Raw genomic sequence first — 19,414 nt, forward strand, 5'->3', positions numbered from 1 at the left:
ACAAACACCAAATTTTACTACTGGGGTTCTACCCATCCCCAGCGTTGCAAAGGATTGGTCTGGCCTTATTGCTGCGAAGTGCTGCAAAGTAATTGGACAGTCCCACATCATATGTCCCTCATGGAAATATTTATACAGTAACATACTTTGACCACAAGTCCATCAGGCAGTGGTCAGCACATAGTGTCCTCAGGACCCCACAGGAAAAGATCCTGTTGGGTGGTTCCCTGAGCCGACTGTCAAAGGCATTTGGCAGAAAACCTCATGACTAGAACTTTTCAACAAGCACCAAGATGTAGCTTGACTGGTGGTGAGTGGGGCACTACCTGTAAGATCCTTCATGTACACCTGGACTTTGGACCATTGCATGCTGCCCTTAAACAGGCTGCAGGAAGGAAGAGACTATCACACATCTCCTGCATTCTGCCTATGCATAGATGATCTGGAGATAGCGGTTTTTGTCAAGGTTCATCCCCAGCCGCACCGTGACACAGTACCCAGTGCTGTAAAATCTGTTCTGTGAGATGCACACCAAGACAAATATCAACCTCGCTGGGAAGACCATCAATGCAGTGAAATACACTCTTATGTCTGCCAGAAACTACTTATTCTTTCAGTACAAAGAGTGACCTCAAATAAGTATTGCAGACTGGCACATTCCAAGGTCCAGTACTAGGTGCCAAGAGCTGCACTAAACCTTAGGGCTGTTGCCTGCCAGGCACAGTGGGAAAAGACCACTGTCTTAAGGTTTTTCTGCCAAAGAACAATAGGGGTCCAATGAGTTGTCAGACCCTCTGACTGCCTTAAATGTATGTAAATAGTGTCCTGCATAAATAAGAAATTCGTCTGACCTTTGCAACTGGAGGGAATGTCAGATTCCACTGTCTATTCACAAAAAAATCTTTATATACAGGCGAGGACAGTTCAGTACAGACTTTGCATATGAAGAAAAAAATAAAGTATATTTTTGCAATAAGAAAACTGCTACACAGTACAAAACTAACCTACAGAGGGAAAAGTTCCACTTCACAAAAAAAAACAAATGAACAACTAAAGAAATAAAGGGACAATATAAAACTAAAAGGGCTTACAAAAATGCAAAAAAAAGCTCAGATCCCACTGAATGGAAAAGATACAAGGACCGGTAAAGGGCCTCAAAGCAGCTTATACAAGAAACTAAAGGGGATTATGAAAGGAAACTGGCCAGGGATATCAAAATCATTAAGGAGAAATTTCGTAGTTATATGAAGGCAAGGCAGCTGGTTGGCGGCAATGTTAGTCTACCAAAGACTGAAAGTGGGGAAAATAGCGATGACTAAGGGCAAATGGCAGACATTTTGAATAATTACATTTTGTCAGTAATTACAGTAAAGAAAAGGACAGGCCGCTGGAAGTTTCAAGGAAATTAATAGTGGACCAGGAATGGGAGTCTGAATAAAATTAACATAGGTAAAGCACGGCTCGAGATTATTGGAATTAAAGAGTGGCAAATCCCAGGACTTGACAGTTTCCATCCAAGGATGCTAAAAGAAGCAGGGGAGCACATTGTTGACAGCCTCTGAAGAAAATAATTTTTCAGAGTTCCTTAGATACAGGAATCATCCTTCTAGATTGGAACATTGCACACATCACTTCACCTTTTAACAAGGGCAAAAGAAGAAAACCAGGGATTACAGACCCATTAGCCCAACATCTCAAGTGGGGAACCTGTTGGAGTCTATTATCAAGGATGGGGTAACTGAAACACCTTAAATTTTCAGTGAATTGGCGAGGATGGGGGGTTGTAGTAGCATAGATAATAAACCTCATTGAATTCTTTGAAATACCTTCCAGGAGGTATTTGATAATATCCCAAATAAGGATTGTTAACTAAGGTAGAACCCACAGAATTGAGGCAATTGCTGACGTGGTTGAGAAATTTGTTGAGTGACAGGTGACAATAAGTAAGGATACTGGGTAGGTTGTCAGATTGGCAGAATGTAAGCAGTGGTGTCCCACAAGAACCTGACATGTGGCCTCAATTATTCACATCATTTATTAACTACTTGGATAATGGCATTGAAAGTCATATATCCAGATTTTGGTCATGACACTAAGTTATGTGGCATTGTAGACAGTGTAGATGATAGCATAAAATTACAAAGGAATACCAATAGACTAAGTGAAGGCGCAAAACAGTGGTATTTGGAATTCAGTGTAAGTAAGCATGACATGATCAATTTTGGACTGAAAAAGGACAGATCAGGGTACTGTCTAGATAGAATGAAGTTAAATACGGCAGATGCCTAAAGAGACTTAGGGGTTAAAGTGAATGGATCTTCAAAATGTCTCAAACAGGTGCAGAAAATAATCAAGAAAGCTAATGAGATGATGTCCTTCATATCTAGAGGACAGGAGTGCAAGGATGAAAAAATTTGCTGCAGATTTACAAAACCTTGGTTAGAACCCACTTGTAATATTGTGTGCTGATCTGGACATCACACTTTAGGAAGATGTATTAGCCTTGGAGGGAATAATGTGTACATTCACAAGAATGATACCAGAATTTAAGGAGTTAAGTTATGGAGAGATCAAGCCTGTTTTCTCTAGATTTTAGAAGGTCAGGATGATCTGATCAAAGCCTTCAATATATTAAAAGGAAAGAACAGGATAGATAAAGGGGATTCTAGAACCAGGGGACATAATCTGAGAATTAGGACCAGACCATTCAGGGGAGGTATTAGGAAGCACTTCTACTCACAAAGGTTAATAATAGTTTGGAAGTATCTTCCAGAGACAGCAGTGAATGCTGACTCAGTCATGAATTTTGAATCTGGAATAGATAATTGTTCTGTGAAGCAGAGGTATTAAAGAATATGGCCAAAGATCAACCATTATCTCATTGAATGGCCTACTCTGTTCTTATGTTCCTGTGTGTTTATAATAGAACTTTTACAGTGGTTTCCAAAAGATCCCAAAGCAAATGAGGAAAATTCTAAATCTAGTCTTGAATCTTCACAGCCAAAGGATAATGGGGTGAAAAGGAAATCTGAAGAAGTAGCTCTCGCTTTGAGTTACAGACTTAATTTCAACTTTGTGGATACAAGGAGAGGGAAGAACAAATAGCATGGAGGTTGACAATCTAGCAGGAGCAATATTTTCAGTATTTAGCTCAATTTAAAATGGGTATTGATTTACCAAGCACCATCAGACGTATGGAACCGATAGCGTATGACATCTGCATCTTGCTGATCCATGCAATCAAAGACCAAGTTGTGCCCCCTCGTGTTTTGTTCACATCAAGTTTGTATATTTTAGTATTGGAGTTGGGTGGAATAAGTAATAGGCACTGGTGAGGGAAATTTTCATAAGCATCTTAGGGAACATCTGTCTACTCAAGCACAAAATATTGAAGCAGAGTTTTTTAATCATGCAATAAAACCAGAGCATGGTGGTAGGAGGGAGATGGGGAAATGAATTCAATGTTCTAGCTCAGGAAAAGGAAAAAAAACTTTGCATGTAAAATGAAAGCAATCTGGGGGTACCAGTCAACCGTCAATTCATTCTGTCTCATCAATACTTGGCTATAGAGCATAAAACAGATCTAATGTTGGAATAAATTAAATGCTCACCAATAAGAAACAACAGTGAAGTGATTTAAGTCATTGGTGTGACTACACTTACAATACTGAGAGAAGTTCTGGTCACCTTAGTACAGAAAGGATCTTGCAACAATTGAAATGTAGAGAAGATGGCAACTAGAATGTTTGAAAGAATAGAGGGATTAGGTTTGGAGTGATTAGGATTAGGAGTGATTATGTAAATTGAGCACATTGCCAGAGAAGTGAAGAAGATGGAGAGGTGATTTGATGTGGGTTTTAGGAAACTAAAAGCATATTAAGCTCTTTCATTTGCATTGAACAATAAAACAGATGACATGACCAGTTCTTAAACGGGATAAATTCAAAACTAATTTGAGAAATAATTTTTTAATGGGTGGGCGCTCAATCTATAAAACAGCCTTCTCCGGGAGACCATGGAAGAAACAATAACTGCTCCATCCAAGTGCAAATTAGAATGATTCTATTCCAAATACGCTACATAAATGATTTAAGGCATGAGGTATGTTTGGAAGAAGCAGGTGACTTTAAGCCTATTGTTCTGGGGTTTCCCTTCAAATTTGTGTCTGAGTCTATTATAAACTACTTGACTGAAATTAACTCCATTCCTGTGCATCATGTGTTCCTAAGGATAAAGGATTATTTAGATGGATCTTGGTCTTTTTATCATCTCGCAATTCTATGTTTCTACAATCATTATATTTTGGTAGCTATAATCATGTAGCTTGCTGCATTAATAGCTGTTTCCAGTGCAAAAACGTGCATGCTTTGATTTTTACATGTTGAAGAGATTTTCTGGATGGCCCATTAAGCCTAAAGAAGCATTTTACCAACTGTTCTGCCCGAGAGGGGTTTTTCCATTGAACAGAAAGCTAGAATAGAAGCCAGGGTCACAGAGGCAATCTCATTCAATTTTTAAAGAGAAAAACCTGTTCTTGTATTTTTATCTCAGGGTGAAAAGCGAGAAAAGTCTTAGCATGTCTCAGGCGCCTCTAACACTTCCAACCTGTATATGTGCTGGTTTGATGCAAAGCCATTTTGATCTGATTTCAAAAGGGAAGAGAAAATTGCAAAAATGCAGGTCCAATTTGGTTTGATTACATTTCCGCAAAGCATTGTGGCGTATTTTGCTCCATTCAGAGTGCTAGCAAATGTAGTTTGATGTTGCAAATGCAGTGGACTTCCCTTCTCCATTTCCCATTTCATCTTTTTTGTTCTTGGTGTATAATTCCACAATGATCAGAAATGCATTGGCATGCCATTCAATCCACTTCAGTCCACATCAATTCTGAGGAAGGGTCACTAGACCTGAAGCATTCACTCTGTTTTCTCCTCCACAGATGCTGCCAGACCTGAGCTTTTCCAGCAACTTTGTTTTTGTTCCTGATTTACAGCATCCGCAGTTCTTTCGGTTTTTAATCCACTTTGCATATTGCCATTCTGATGAGTGAGTGGTCAAATGCATGGCTGATGTTGTATGATGTGGATAAATGAGAGGTTATTCATTTTCATAGCAAAAATAGGAAGGCAGATTGTTATTTGAATGGCTGTAAATTGAGACGGAAATATTCAATGAGACCTTGCTGTTTTTATGCATTAGTTGCTGAAAGTAAGCCAGTAGGTAGTAAAGAAGACCAAACTGTATGTTGGCCTTAATAGCAAATGAAGTGATAGGAACAAGGATATCATCTCCTACCCTTTATGTTTCAAAGTATTCTGATTCTACGGTTGCATGGTGTTCACACGTTACCAGTAGAGATGACTAGATAGCGCCCAAAGTAGGTATATTTAGTCAAAATTTCTCTTGCTTCGCCAGTTAGAGATGGCTCGTCTTCAACAGTTTGGGGGCATAAAATGATGATCAGGTGCTGCATGTGTTGAAGCCTTTTGTTGTGGGTATCCCTATCAGTGCGGTCACCACCCATGTGGGGTCTGCATCACTCCAGTATAATTAGAAAAGATTTACCTATGTACAGGGATGGGTATTTATGTATAATTCAGAATCTTGGTCTTGTTTGGTTGCATCAAGTTGTAACTATTTCAGCAGCCATTTTTCTCTCAATTAAAGGTTGTTGGCTTTGTAAATTGTACTCAACTAACCAGAGTTATCAACATTAAATTGAATCACTGATTTCTATTAAATAACCTCATACCTTTTAGTAATGCCAGTATATTCAGCAGTTTTCACTGTGAATACAACCAAATATATTGCATGACCCCATAAGACATCCATATCCTACTATTTCATGTCCAGATCGTTTGTGCTTTTATTTTGCTGTGTTCTTAGCATTTGGCCTGAACACAGAAAAAAAAACAGTAAGAGGTCATGCAGCTTGTTCTAATAAGATATTTATTTTTGATTCACTTTCTCATGTTTTCTGCAACTGAATGCAACAACTCTGAAAATAGGCATCAATCAGTACAGACAGTGCTTCAGAGTTTGTGGGGCTAGAAAGCCACTTCATTCACATGTAGAGATTGGGGTTGTTCTCCTTGAAGCCTAGAGGAAAGGTGAGCTTTGACTGATGTGTTTTTAAAAAATGAATTGGTTTTGATAGAATAAATAAAACAAAACTGTTCCCACTGACAAATCAGTCAGTGATCAAAGGAGAAAGATTCAAGGCAATTGGCAAAAGAACGAGAGGTGACAGGAGGACTTTTTTATATAATGAACTGTTGGGATCTGGAATACGTTGCCTGAAGCAGATTCAAAAGTAACATGCTACAGAAGACTGGATTAGTACTTGAAGGAAGCATGCTTTGTAAAATTGTGGTGAAACAGCAAGGATTCCTTTTTAGAATTGGCCAAATTTAACCTTGGTCTGTGTACTGTAAATCCATTAAAACAGTTTGTGGCTATACTATTTGTCATCTTTTCTCACCTCTGTTCCATCTTTGAATTACACTGGTAGAGTTCAAAACTTGAACATTTCTTTATTTAAAAAAAAAACTACTGTAGGCTTTTCTATGCTCCCAAAAATGAAACAAATTAAAGTGCACCTGACATCTCAAAGTTTTGCCGTTATTAAACCTGAAAATTTACCTGTTCCCAGAAGCTAAAGTCATATTGATCTTTATCCAGAGTGAATCTTTCAAGTTTCATTCAAACTTCACTTTGGCATTCTCTCTCCACCACTGCCCTCCTACAAATACACGGACAAGGACCATGTGTAGGCCACTCAGACCTTCAAACCTGTTCTGCCATTCAGTAAGATCATGGATGATCGCGCTTTAAACCAAACTCTCTAATTGTGCATACCTCTAATAATCTTTCAACCCTTTAGTAATTAAGAATATGAATCCACCATCTTTCAAGGAAGGGAATTCCAAAGATACTCACTCCTCAGTATAAAAAATTCTCATCTCTGCTTTAAATGGGTGACTTATTTTGATAACGCCTAGTTCTAGATTCTTCCACAACAGGAAATATCCTTTCAACATCCAACTGGTCAAGACCCCTCAGGATCTTATTTTCAATTAAGTCACCTGAACCCTTCTAAACTCCAGAAGATGAAGGCCTAGTCTGATTAGCCTTTCCTCATAAGGCCATTACTCATTTCAGGTATTAGTCTAATAACCCTTCTCTTGATTTGCTTCAAATGCTTATACATGCTTCCATAATCACAATGACCAGTACTATACACAATACTGCAACCATGGTCTCACCAATGCCCTGAATAACTGAAGCATAATCTTCCTACTCTTGCATTTAATTACACTTGCAGTAACCTATAACATTATAATAGCTTCCCTGATTCCATGGTCTACTGCAAATAACAATCTTGTACGGTTCATTCATTAGAATACCTAGATGTCAGCAGCATTGTACCATTTAGATGATATGCTTCTTTTTCATTCTTTCTGCCAAAATGGACAATTTGACTTTCCCACATTGTGCTCCACTTGCCAGAGCTTTGTCCAGTCACTTAAATACTTATATCTCTTCGTAGGCTCCTTATGGCCTCTTCGCAATGAATGTTCCTTATGCCATTAGTAAATTTAGCAACCTTACTTCTGGTCCCTTCACCCAAATCATTATGTAAATTTATACAAACTATGAAGAGTTGAGACTCCCGCACTAACATCTCTAGCACATCATTCATGACATCCTGCTAGCCTGAAAATGACCCACTTATTCCTATGCTCTGCTTCCTGTTAGTCAGCCAATCTCTTGAAGCCATTGTTATCCCCTACGCCGTGAGCTGATATTTTCCAAATAACCTTTGATGAAGTGCCTTATCAGGTGTTTTCTGGAAATCTAACCACTGGTTCCACTTAATCTACAGATTCAAAGAACTCCAATATAGTAGTTAAACATGATTCCCCTTTGACAAAACCATTTTGGCCCTGCCTGATTTCCTTGAACTTATCCAAGTCCCCTGTTATAATATTTTCAAGAATAGCTTCCAATATTTTTTAATGACAGATGTTAAGCTAACTAGCCCATCATTTCCTGCTTACCGCCTCCCTTTCATTTTCAATCAAAACAAATCACATTAGCAATTTTTCAATCTAAAGGAGCCGTTGCTAAATCTAATGAGTTTTGGAAAATTAAAACCAACATAGCAACTTCTTTTAAGACAATGGAGTAAAATTCATTGGGATCTGGGGATTTGTCAATGCTCGATTCCATCAATTCACTCAATGCTACTTCCCTAGTAATGATAATATTCTTAAAATTTCAATTCTGATTTGCAGCTATTTCTGGGATGCCACACGTATCCTATCAAGCGAAGATAAATGCAAAATATCTGTTCAATTTGTCTACCATCTCCTTATCCCCTATTACTAATTCCCCAGACTGTTGCTGCTTATTACTGGTCAACATGTAGTCAGCTGTTCCTTACTCTTTGAAATAAAAAAACAGTTGGATTTATATAGTGTCTATTCCTGACTAGATATTCCAAAGAATTTTACAGCCAGTGAGTAATTTTGAACGGCTGTCACTTGCCAGACAACATGGCAGTCATTTTGTGCACAGTAATTCCCAAAAACAACAATGTGATTATCCACAATAATCTGTTTTAAGGTGCGTTGAGCTAGACAGCAAATATCAGTGGAATTGAAGGATCAAAGTTGAGCCTCTCAGATCTGTTCCCAGCAGGAGAGGGGACAGATAGCAAAGATAAGTAGTTATCTTTATTTTTAGAAAAATTAGGGATCAAACCTGGAGCCATCCAAGAAACCTGTTGCCAAACCTTTACCACGGCCGCTTGGAACAACCTTCCTAATTTTTTTTAAAAATAAACAAAAGTTTCAGTTTTCTGCTATGGATCCATGTTATGAATGGTGTACCCTATGCTACTTTTACATTGACCCTTGGTTAATTGGGAATCTCAGACATCTAATTCTGGCTTCTGTAATTCAGAATATGTTCAAGGGGCTCTTTTGAAAAGGAGAGGGAGATTTACAATCTTCCAACTGATTGCAGAAAACTAAATGTTATCTTGTAAATGATTTTAGCGGGCACATACTGACTGACTGAATTGAAGACGTGAATATGGTGGGTCGCTCAGAAGTTCGAATTTTGTGTTAAATAATTATTTTCCTAGTCACCATATGCTAGGGCCTTCTATTTCCCCATATTAATGAATACCAAGCCTTTGAGGTAGCCGCTACCAAAAACCTTGTGACTGACAGCTAGCTGATATTTCAAGCAATAATTGGTCAACAACAATGCACTAATCCTTCAGAATGCTTTAAATATAATTTACATTTATTTGATTCATTCGTGGGATGTGGGCATCACTGGCTGGACTAGCATTTATTGCCCAGAGGATCAACCACATTTGTGGACCTAAAGTCACATGTAGGCCAGACCAGATAAGGATGGCAGATTTTCTTCCCTAAAGGACATTAGTGAACCAGATGGGTTTTTTCCCCCAGACAATTGGCAACTGTTTCTTGGTCATTTCTTAATTCCAGATTATTATTGCATTCAAATTCCACTATCTGCCATGGTGGGATTTGAACCCAGATGCCCCAGAACATTACCTGGGTCTCATGGTTTATAGTCTAGCAATAGTACCACTAAGCCATCACCTACTCAATTCTACACTTTTTTAAAATCATGTCTGCTAAGTGCTGTGGTAGTGGGTTTACACAGACCCTGTATGAGCTGTGTAATACAATTGGTGACCAGTGGAGAGATAATGGGAATTGCAGATGCTGGAGGATCCAAGATAATAAACAGAACTGATGAAGGGTCTAGGCCTGAAACGTCAGCTTTTGTGTTCCTGAGATGCTGCTTGGCCTGCTGTGTTCATCCAGCTACACACTTTGTTATCTTGGTGACCAGTGGAGGTTGCTCACAATAGCCCAAGTTGAGATGAAATGTGAATTGCAGTGAATTTAAATGATAGCGACTATTATTGTTGTTTTTTGTTCTAATTTCAGGAGTCTTGTGCAAGTATTCTTTTAGGAAAACTTCTCTCATGAAATGTGTACTGTGGCTCATCAGTTTTTATTAATTGATGCAACACTCTGACATTGACCCTAATTTTGTTTCATAACCATGGACGCCTACTTCTGGACACATTTGCAGGAGTCTGCCTGTGTACCTAAGAAAAACCATAAAACATTTATTGAACAACAAAGTTACAAACTATATTATTGGACATGAAACTTCATTACAGTCCCAGAAAAGAATTCAAACTCATTCTATTCCTTTTATCCTGACAAGATATTTACAAATACCAGAACAATGAAGATTTACTACTATCTTCACACCTAGAGTTTCTTCATCAGCTTGGTACAGCTACAACTGGTTTCCTTCTGACAAATGTCTGCATATTCTCTCGGCACATTGTCATTAGTTGGTATTTCTCCCTAAGACGCCTAAAACTGCAAATTAAATTTACCATTACTTTAAGAATAAACCCAAGAGTTCTCAAAACTCAGTCTTCAGCATCCATATAAGAGATCTTTATCGAGAATTTAACAGGAATGCCTACACTCTATCACAGTATGCAGACACACTGACTGCCCTGTGGATTATTCTGTGGAGTCCCTGGACTCCTACTGCTAGGCAATGGCACAGTTTTTTTCTTTTCGTTTCTTCTACATATGCTAAAACAGTATGCCTCATCTGTTCCATTGGTAATCAAGCCATTCTCCATGATTTGTACCATTTAATATAAATATTTTGATTCCATCAACAAAATAGCAGATTGTTTCCTTTCTGGCACTGCAATCTAGAATGAAAGAGACTTTCATCATCAAAGTCATTTTTAAAACAAAAGAGCCCACCCCCCAATCTGTGCATCCTTTTCCAGTTCCATGAACCTCTAAAATCTGTGCAGTTATACATTTCTGGCATTTTGTATCTATGCTTTTCACCTGCCTAGGTACTTAGCTTTGGAATTCCGTATCTAAACTCCTCCACCTCTGCATCTTTCTTTGCTCCTGATTATGCCCCATAAAACTGATGTCTATGATCAAAGTTTTTGCTGACCTGTCCTAATATCTTCTATAATTTAGAACCATGTCCCAGCATGAATCAGTGCCTTTATTTAATCCTCAGCCACCATCTCTAAAGGAGATTACCTGGTTGTCAGCATGTATGCTGTGCCCACATTGAATCAGAGAGCCCCTACAGATCAGAAAAGATCATTCAGCCCACAGAGTCTACACTAATCCTCTGAAGAACATCCTATGCCCACTTGCCTCCCAGATTATGGATCATCAGATGCCTATTGGGACAAAACACAAGCAATTGCACTTTTAAAATCTCAATTTGATGCATTACTGTCCTGTTGCTTCCATGACACAGTGGAATTTTCAAACTGAGTTGAGGGATGGGTAACCTTTTAACATGCTCACTGCCAGTCAATGGCCTGCTAAGCTCCTGTGAGGAGTTTGTTCTCAGGCCAGGAAAGCCGGAAGGTGATTTTCAGTTTCTAAATTGACATGTTGCCCATAATGTTCAGGGATGTGTAGATTAGTTGGGTTATAGGGGATGGGTCTGGGTGGGATGTTCTGAGGTTTGGTGTGGATTTGTTGGGCCGAAGGGCCTGTTTCCACACTGTAGGGATTCTAAAAAAAATCTGATGCATGCTAGTGAACACCCATCAGTTCAATTCGGGAAACACTTAAGTGATATTGGTTTGTGTTAACGGATATTTGGCATTAGGGGGCCAGGTTAAGTTGTCTGTTTGGCCATTTTTGTGTGCATTGAGGCTGCTGATCTGACATTGTGGCGTCTGCACTCTTCTGCAAGGCAGTGGCAGGTTCCACCATGACTTTTGCCTGCCTTTGCCTCTCAACTGCTACAGGTAGCTCCCCTCTCCTGGTAATATACATGGCCAATAATTGGATGCCAAGACCCACCACTGGCCCAAATAGGCTATTTATGATGTAGCTGCAAAGCATGTTGAGTGCCAGATATTTCCCAGGCATTGGACACCCGGCCCCTCAACTGCAACCTAATTTTATATAGCAACCTTTTCCCCGTGTCCCTTTGGGCAGCACAGTGGCCCAGTGGTTAGCACAGCAAACCCAGGTTCAATTCCACCCTTGGGCAACTGTCAGGTGGAGAATGAACATTCTCCCCCGTGTCTTTGTGGGTTTCTTCCAAGTGCTATGATTTCCTCCCACAGTCCAAAGATGTGCAGATTAGGTGGATTGGCCATGATAAATTGCCCATAACATCCAGGGATGAGCAGGGTAGGTGAGTTAGCCATGGGATATGCAGGGTTAGAGGAATAGGGTAGATGATGGGATGCTCTTCCATGTGTCGGTGTGGCCTCAATATACAAATGACCTGTTTCTCCACTGTCGAGATGCTACCGTTCTATGATACTTTTGGATGACAGAAACCTACCAATCTAAGATTTAAAGCTTGCAATTGATCTATCCGGTTGCCATTAGTGGAAAAACTTAAAAAAACTTACTCCACGTAAAGTCTCACATTAGAGGTAGGAACCTATTTCAGAAAATTCTGAAGGAAGGAATTAATATCTACTTTTAGGGATAGTCAACATGGCTTTGTCAAAGGAGGTCGTGCCTAACAAATTAGAATTTTTCAAAAATGTGATCAAGGGTGTGAATGAGGGAATGAAGTAGGATTTTAGAAAAAAGAAACTTTTTCAATTAGAGGGCAGTGGGAATCTGGAATGCACTGCCTGGCAGGTAGTGGAGGCTGGAAACCTTTCAACCTTTAAAAAATACTTGGATAAACGCTTTAAATATCATAACATTCGAGGGTATGGGACAAGTGTCTTTGTGGTAGTTATGCCCATACAGATTCGATAGCCCAAAAGGGCCTTTTCAGCACTGTATGAAAAGAAAGGGACAAAGAAAAATGAGAAGGTGAATCTCTAGCTTTTTAATGCTATGTTTCCTGGACTCCCCAACCAACAAAAAGATTATTTTTCTATCTACCCTGTCGGTTACTCATATCTTGAAACCATAAGGCTGGAATCTAATGAGAATGTGGAATAGATTTTATAGATTAAGCAGTTTCACAGTGATTGGAGCTGAGGGAATTCACCATGCTCAGCCAATTACTTTAATCATTGCAAGTTGAATTATCAGTAATAGGGTGGCAGCTTCTGCAACATTCTGCCCCCTTCAGTGATTTGTATGTTGTGCCAAATTCCAATGTATCAACACTAAGAGGATTACTGCAGTATCACCCGACTAACCTTTCCATGATATTAAAGATGCAGTGGGAGACAGAAATAAGTACAGGAATTTAATGAAATCCGTAACCTGACTTCTTACTTAGAAAACTCTACAAAACAACCCTTTAACTGTCACCTGACAAACAAATAGCTGCACTGATTAGATCATAGGCATGATTAAATAATTAATTAACTGATTTTTAATTCATTTTTGGAATGTGAACTCTGGTGACAAGGCAAACATCTATTGTCCATCACAAACACATATTAGAACAACTGCAGTCTGAAATAAAGATGCTCCCACTGCATTGTTAGAAAGTTACATAATATTTACAGTGCTGGAACTTGGTTGGAATTGTAACAGTTTAACTCTGCGCAGAATGTTTCTCCGTAACTTGAGAGATGAGTTCAGAGTCAAACACAGTGGGGGCCACTTTACAGTTACATGTAAGACAAGCCAGTTAAGAACACCAGGTCTCTCTTCCTTTACAAATAAATTAATCAGTATGTGACTTGTGGTCATCTGACAGCTTTGTAAGCACTTTTGCTAATATCAGCTTCATTAATCCAGTTGCATAACTATGCTGAATGGACTCTCTAATTTCAAATAATGTTGATCTTGCTAATATTAACCTTGCTTTGCAAAACAAAGCTTTTTACTGGACTTAGGTGTGTGTGACTACAGTAATTCAAATAAAACTACAGTAATGCAAATAAAATAAAATCAAATCTGCAATAATCAGAAGAGGAAGGTGAAATAACAGCAGTGTCAATGATAAATCTCAGTCTAAACGGACAGTTGGCCACAGATTGTGAGGTGGGATGTGATTGGATCCAAGGTTTGGTCAAACAGAGGATTTTCAAGAAGCAGAATTTTTTGTGTATTATAGAACATGGACTTTAGGCAGCTGAAGGCTATGTTTGTAACACCAGCAAAATAGTATTTATTCCCATCTCTGTTCACCCTGAGGGCAGTAATACTTAACAATGTAGCTTGGACTAGATTTGAATAGAGGCAGACCCCAGGTAGGCAGTTTACCCTAAAACAAAACAATGAACCTGTTGGGTGTTTGACTTTCATTTTTTTTAAATCTGGTACCTGTCAATAAATTGCTGGATTTAGCTGGTAGTTAAACTGACTATACAATATCCGACTTCATGATGCACAATGTGGTGCATCTCTAAAAATGCAACTCTGTTAAAATATCTTTGAGACACCCAAATGGCTCTCTTCCACTTTAGGAAATCTCCTGCAGACCCACCATCTGGAACACAATCTTTGGACTTTTTTTCTGTATCTCAGCCCACATTGTTTTTAAGTATGCTGTTAAAATGAAGCATCGTATGCCAGCCAATGTAGTATTTTATTTTTGTAGCTTTCAGTATAACTCCATAAAAGTCTAATAAAAGAATTAAGACTGCTTTATTGAGGAGTGAAGGGCAGTGTCTGGGTGCTCAGATGCTTGAACTATATTAAGCCATGTACAATTGATGTATCTAATCTTTAATTTTGTGTGTTCACATGCTAATTTTCTTGACAAATTTTGAATCCTGTTCTTGCCCTTTTTGGAAGCTGTTCATTCCTCATTTGAATACTACTGATCTCAGTTTTCTAATTCATCTCAATGGCCACTTACCATACATCAGTCTGGCAGGGCAAAACGTTGAATTTTTGAAGAATGTTTCATAACCATTTGGCCTGCAAAATATATTTTGCAGCCAGTGAAGTAATTTTTGATGTGTATTTGCTACTGTAGTGTCAGAATTGCAGCAGCTAATGCGTGCACATCCATGTCCCACAATCAGCAATAGGTAACGGCCAGTTAAAACGTTGGAAGGATATTTATTAGCCAGGGCAATTGGGAGAATTTTTTCAATAGTTTCATGGGACCCTTTACCTCCATTTGACGGCAAAGATGATTTAACATCGGATCAGAAAGACATCCAACTCCAGTCCACCCTTAACTGACATCTTTATCAATCATTTCCACCACCGAGAGTTTAAATCTCACCAGGTTAAGTTGTGAAATTGAATTCAGTAAATCTAGTCATTTACAGGCTAGTACAAGGAAAAATGCCAGCTATAAGAACACTGTAAAAACTTAACTATTTACTAATGCCCTTCAAAGAAGGGTACCTGCTTTCCACTCCAAATCTACATTCACACTGTTTACAATTCTGATATATTAGCTCCTGGTTGCTGAGATGTAGCTTTTGTGGTGCATCAGCACTAGGCCTGAAGTCAGTCGTAAACATTACTGCCTCAATTGTTGCAGAGAAATTTGAGATCACCATCAGCCTGCAAAAAACAGTGACAATGAATCAAGGTGGTCAGCTCAAAGTAGCACTGTAGTGAGCAATTTTGATAAATTCTGCTACCTGAGGTCAGCAGTCTCAACTGAACTGAAATTTGATGAGATATCAGCTCATGTTGGTAGTATTTGAGAAGCTTCAGGCAAACTTTGATAGAAACCCCAGACTTCCACTTGCTGGACAAGAATCTGTGATGTCTGAGTACTAAGTAGATGCCTGTTATGGTGGTGAAGCTTGAGCCACATATCAGCAGAAATACAGAATTAATTCATTTCATGTACTGTTGCTTAAGAAAGATCCTTGGAATCCATTGGCATCGTACAGTTCCCAAAACACTCTGGGGAATTTGGCAGCTATCTGGTAAAGAAATTATCATAGTAATTTTGAGGCAACATCAGCTAGGGAAGCTGTATCACATCATTACAACAAATGGCAGTTGCTTACCAAATCATGTACTATCAAGGGAGAGATTGATAGTGCTAGAAAACCTGTTGGATAGGCAAAACTAAAATACAAGGATTCATGCAAGCAAGACATCATTTCATGCCGGATTGACTTCAACAATTTGGAACAGTCTACACGTGTTCAGTGCGCTTGACAACGAAGTCCCGGTACTGGAGCACGGACATTTGAAGAACTACATCTTGCCCCAGAAGAGCAGTCACACGAAGGGGCATGTAGTATTGACGACTGACAATCTACAGTGGCTGCAACTGTTAAAGCCTTGTTTAGATTAAACTATATTCCTACTTGATGACTCAATGAACTGTTAATGCACATGACATGCAATGCAGTGAAGTCAACAAAAACAGCTGTGTGGCCAACTCTTAGCTGCCAAATTGTAGAAACAATCACTCAAGAATAAAGCTGTCACCAAATGTAACCTTGCCAGTACCACCAGCATACCACTTCAAATAAAGGCCACATCCAGTATCGTTTATTCAATGGTGAGACCCTTCTTCAACTCAGCACACATATCGTCTGTTTTGGCATCCATTCTGCCGGAGATGAGTTGATTGATGCAAAACAGGGATCAAAGGCATGGCCATCACATTGTCCTTTGGAGTAGCTGGTGTATATTAATTTGTAGTAATTATCCCCAATAAAGAAATATGAGCAATTAATCTGTTTTTGGTAATACTTGTTGAAGGATAAACGTTGAATAGGAGAACTCCTTTGTTTTGGAGTATCTTCTATGTCCATTTGGAAGGAAATGAGATCTCAAACATAACATTTTATTTAGAAGACCTATAGGAGACTATCACTGCCTCAGCCCTGAAATAAAATATTAATCTAAACAGTGTACAAAAGACTTGCAAAGGGACTTAAACAATGATTTCCTGATTCAGAGATAACCAAGCTAGCAAGTAATAGCAATTCTGGTTTCACGTGGCTTTCACTAAACTGTATTAAGAGTTTTCAATGTCCACAATTAAACTAAATATCAACCTTTTTCTTCCACAGATTACAGAATACCTGAATGCTCAGGAGGCTGCCAAATCTGCACGGGTAAGAGTAGTACAAAGTGAGAATGATGCTGCACACATTTCTCCGTCATCCCCTCCCTCTCCAATCCTACTTTCTTTCATCAGTAAATTCCTTGCTGATCCCTCCCTCTCTCTGACATTCCCATATCATATCTTGCTTTTTGTAGTGTTTTCTCTACTTCCTTCTTGCTGTCTCCTCTTCTTCACATCTATTTTTCCACCCATCTTATCTCAAGCTGTTCCCTTCCTCTTTTGCTGTCCCTCTTCATTCTGCCTTGCTGTGCCCATCCCACCTTCTTTGTACTGGTTCCTCTCTCCCTTCTCATTTTGCATTTTCTTGTCTATTTGTGTCTGTGATATTTCATGTCTCTCCCTATTTTCGTAGCATTCCTCACATCTGTTTTTGTCAGTTTTCCTTGCATCAAGCCTTCCATCCTGTAGCTGTCTCCTCTCTCTCTCTCTCTCTCTCTCATCTGTTCTCCTCAAGATCTTAATGGTAAGCCAGACTCAGACACTTGCCCTGTTTGACTTGTCTGGACTCATTGCTAGACTGACACTGTTGTCTCTCCTTTTCAGTTGAACCTCTGGCGTTATGGTGATTTCCGAGCTGATGATGCTGATGAATTTGGATACAGACGCTAAAGAATCAGACCTGATGACGGCGACACACCAACTTCCCCTCTGTCCCTCCTCTCTTACTGCCCTCCCTGTCTACAAGAGAGACTTCTGGTACTTCTTTCCCTGTTTCCTCCCTTCAGGCTTTCAGAGTCTCATTGCACTCGTCCTCTGCACCTTCAGATGAGCAGTTGGCAGTGTCAGGGGCTGAGATACTAATCATGATTGGACTATGATGTTAATTTGTGAAACGAACTGGAAATGAGTCGCCTGCTTTAAACTGAAATTCTTTTATTTCACCTTTTCCTTCTGAAATGCAGAATAAATCAGCACACTTGGTGAATTTTTTTTCCATTCATGTTGGCTTTGGAAAACATATTTTTTGATTTAAAAAAAATTAGTTCATAATCACGCAAGACAGGAACCAAGTTGATCTCGAATGAGATCCAGTTATTCAAAAAGGCTGCTGACAATATAGTCGCACCTGACTGACGGGTAATTAAAGCAAGCCTGTTTGAGGAAAAACGCAGGAGCAGATGTTCCAGGTCGGGGACAGATGGAATCTTAAAGGGAAATTGCCAGTGAGACTTACAAATGTTTCCAAGTTTCAGAACCCTGCATATTACATCACTTTTTTGATGTTTTTTTCCCTGTTATGCGCTAACAAATTCCTCTATATAACTCGGTGTCGAGTCCATTTTTAAAAGCAGGTTTAGGATTTTCTTGATCATGGGGCCTCCCCATCACCAGAACAGAACAGAGTGGGAAGTGGAGATACCTGAGTTAATCTTTATAAATGTCTTAATTGTATATTAGCCAAACCGCTAAGTGTTGAAGTCATTTGTCTGCTCAAGCTTGGACCACATACAGATCTAATACAAAGTACCAATGGGGTGCTTTGAGGGTTCGTGCACAGTCTGCTTAGCAGTCAGTAGCTTATCTTGAGGAAAACGAGGGTACAGATAGCTGATGCAGAGGAATCTATATTAGGAAGCTATGTGCCTCTCTCTCTCTCTCTCTTTATTTTTCTTGTGACTTGATTGCAAGTGATTTTTTTTTTCATTTGTAATTCTGTAACAAACAGTTCATGATTCCCCCCCACCCCACCCCCTTTTCCTCATCTGATGTTGTCTCTTGTCATTATATTTAATGCTTACAGTCTCAATAAAAGTAGCATTGGCAACACAAAATCCCCTTGGTCATTCTTGTGTCATTACTTACTGCTGCTCTAACATTGGTTTGTTAAGTACTAGAATGGTCAAGGAATAGTACTGAGCCCAAGACTTCACTCCCACGCTGGAGATGTGAGATACAGATAGGTTTCCCAACTTCAACGTGTTTCCTGCCAAACAGATAATTACTTCTGCCCTCTGAGCATGGCTGACTAAGATAAGCTGTGAATGTGCTATCCAAAAGGGTCTACCTTCCGCAAACACTGATGCAGCTTGAGTTTAAGATGATGTAGAAAAGCAAGTGAAACAATTTGTACTTCTTAAATTGGCCACAGGATGATTGCAAGGCAATTTACAACTTATCACCATTTTTAGTCATTGATGTAGAAGATGTTTAAAATGTTGAGACAGCTGGTAAGTGTAATGGTTAGTGATTTGAGATTTAATATCTATATTTATTACTGTTACATAAAGTTGGTATGTATTTGGTGTTCTCCAGCATTAATTTGACAGTCCTTCACCATAATCTTGCACTATGGTGAAAATAAAATATACATTGAAAACATCAGCCTCTGATGGTCTGATAATCCAGTAAAATTAACCAG

General features: G+C 39.1%; 1 protein-coding gene across 1 annotated transcript in view; it reads left to right on the plus strand.

Moving 5' to 3' along the window:
* Positions 1 to 18,827, plus strand: part of snd1 (staphylococcal nuclease and tudor domain containing 1) — an 879,367-nt gene extending 860,540 nt beyond the window's left edge. The window contains exons 23-24 of the mRNA XM_048553925.2: positions 17,000 to 17,044; positions 17,599 to 18,827. Of these exons, the coding sequence (XP_048409882.1) occupies positions 17,000 to 17,044; positions 17,599 to 17,664 (111 nt within the window). The 3' untranslated portion in view covers positions 17,665 to 18,827. The remainder of the gene's footprint in view (positions 1 to 16,999; positions 17,045 to 17,598) is intronic.
* The last annotated feature ends 587 nt before the right edge of the window (positions 18,828 to 19,414 follow it).

The sequence above is a fragment of the Stegostoma tigrinum genome, chromosome 25, assembly GCF_030684315.1.
Source record: "Stegostoma tigrinum isolate sSteTig4 chromosome 25, sSteTig4.hap1, whole genome shotgun sequence".
Taxonomy (NCBI): domain Eukaryota; kingdom Metazoa; phylum Chordata; class Chondrichthyes; order Orectolobiformes; family Stegostomatidae; genus Stegostoma; species Stegostoma tigrinum.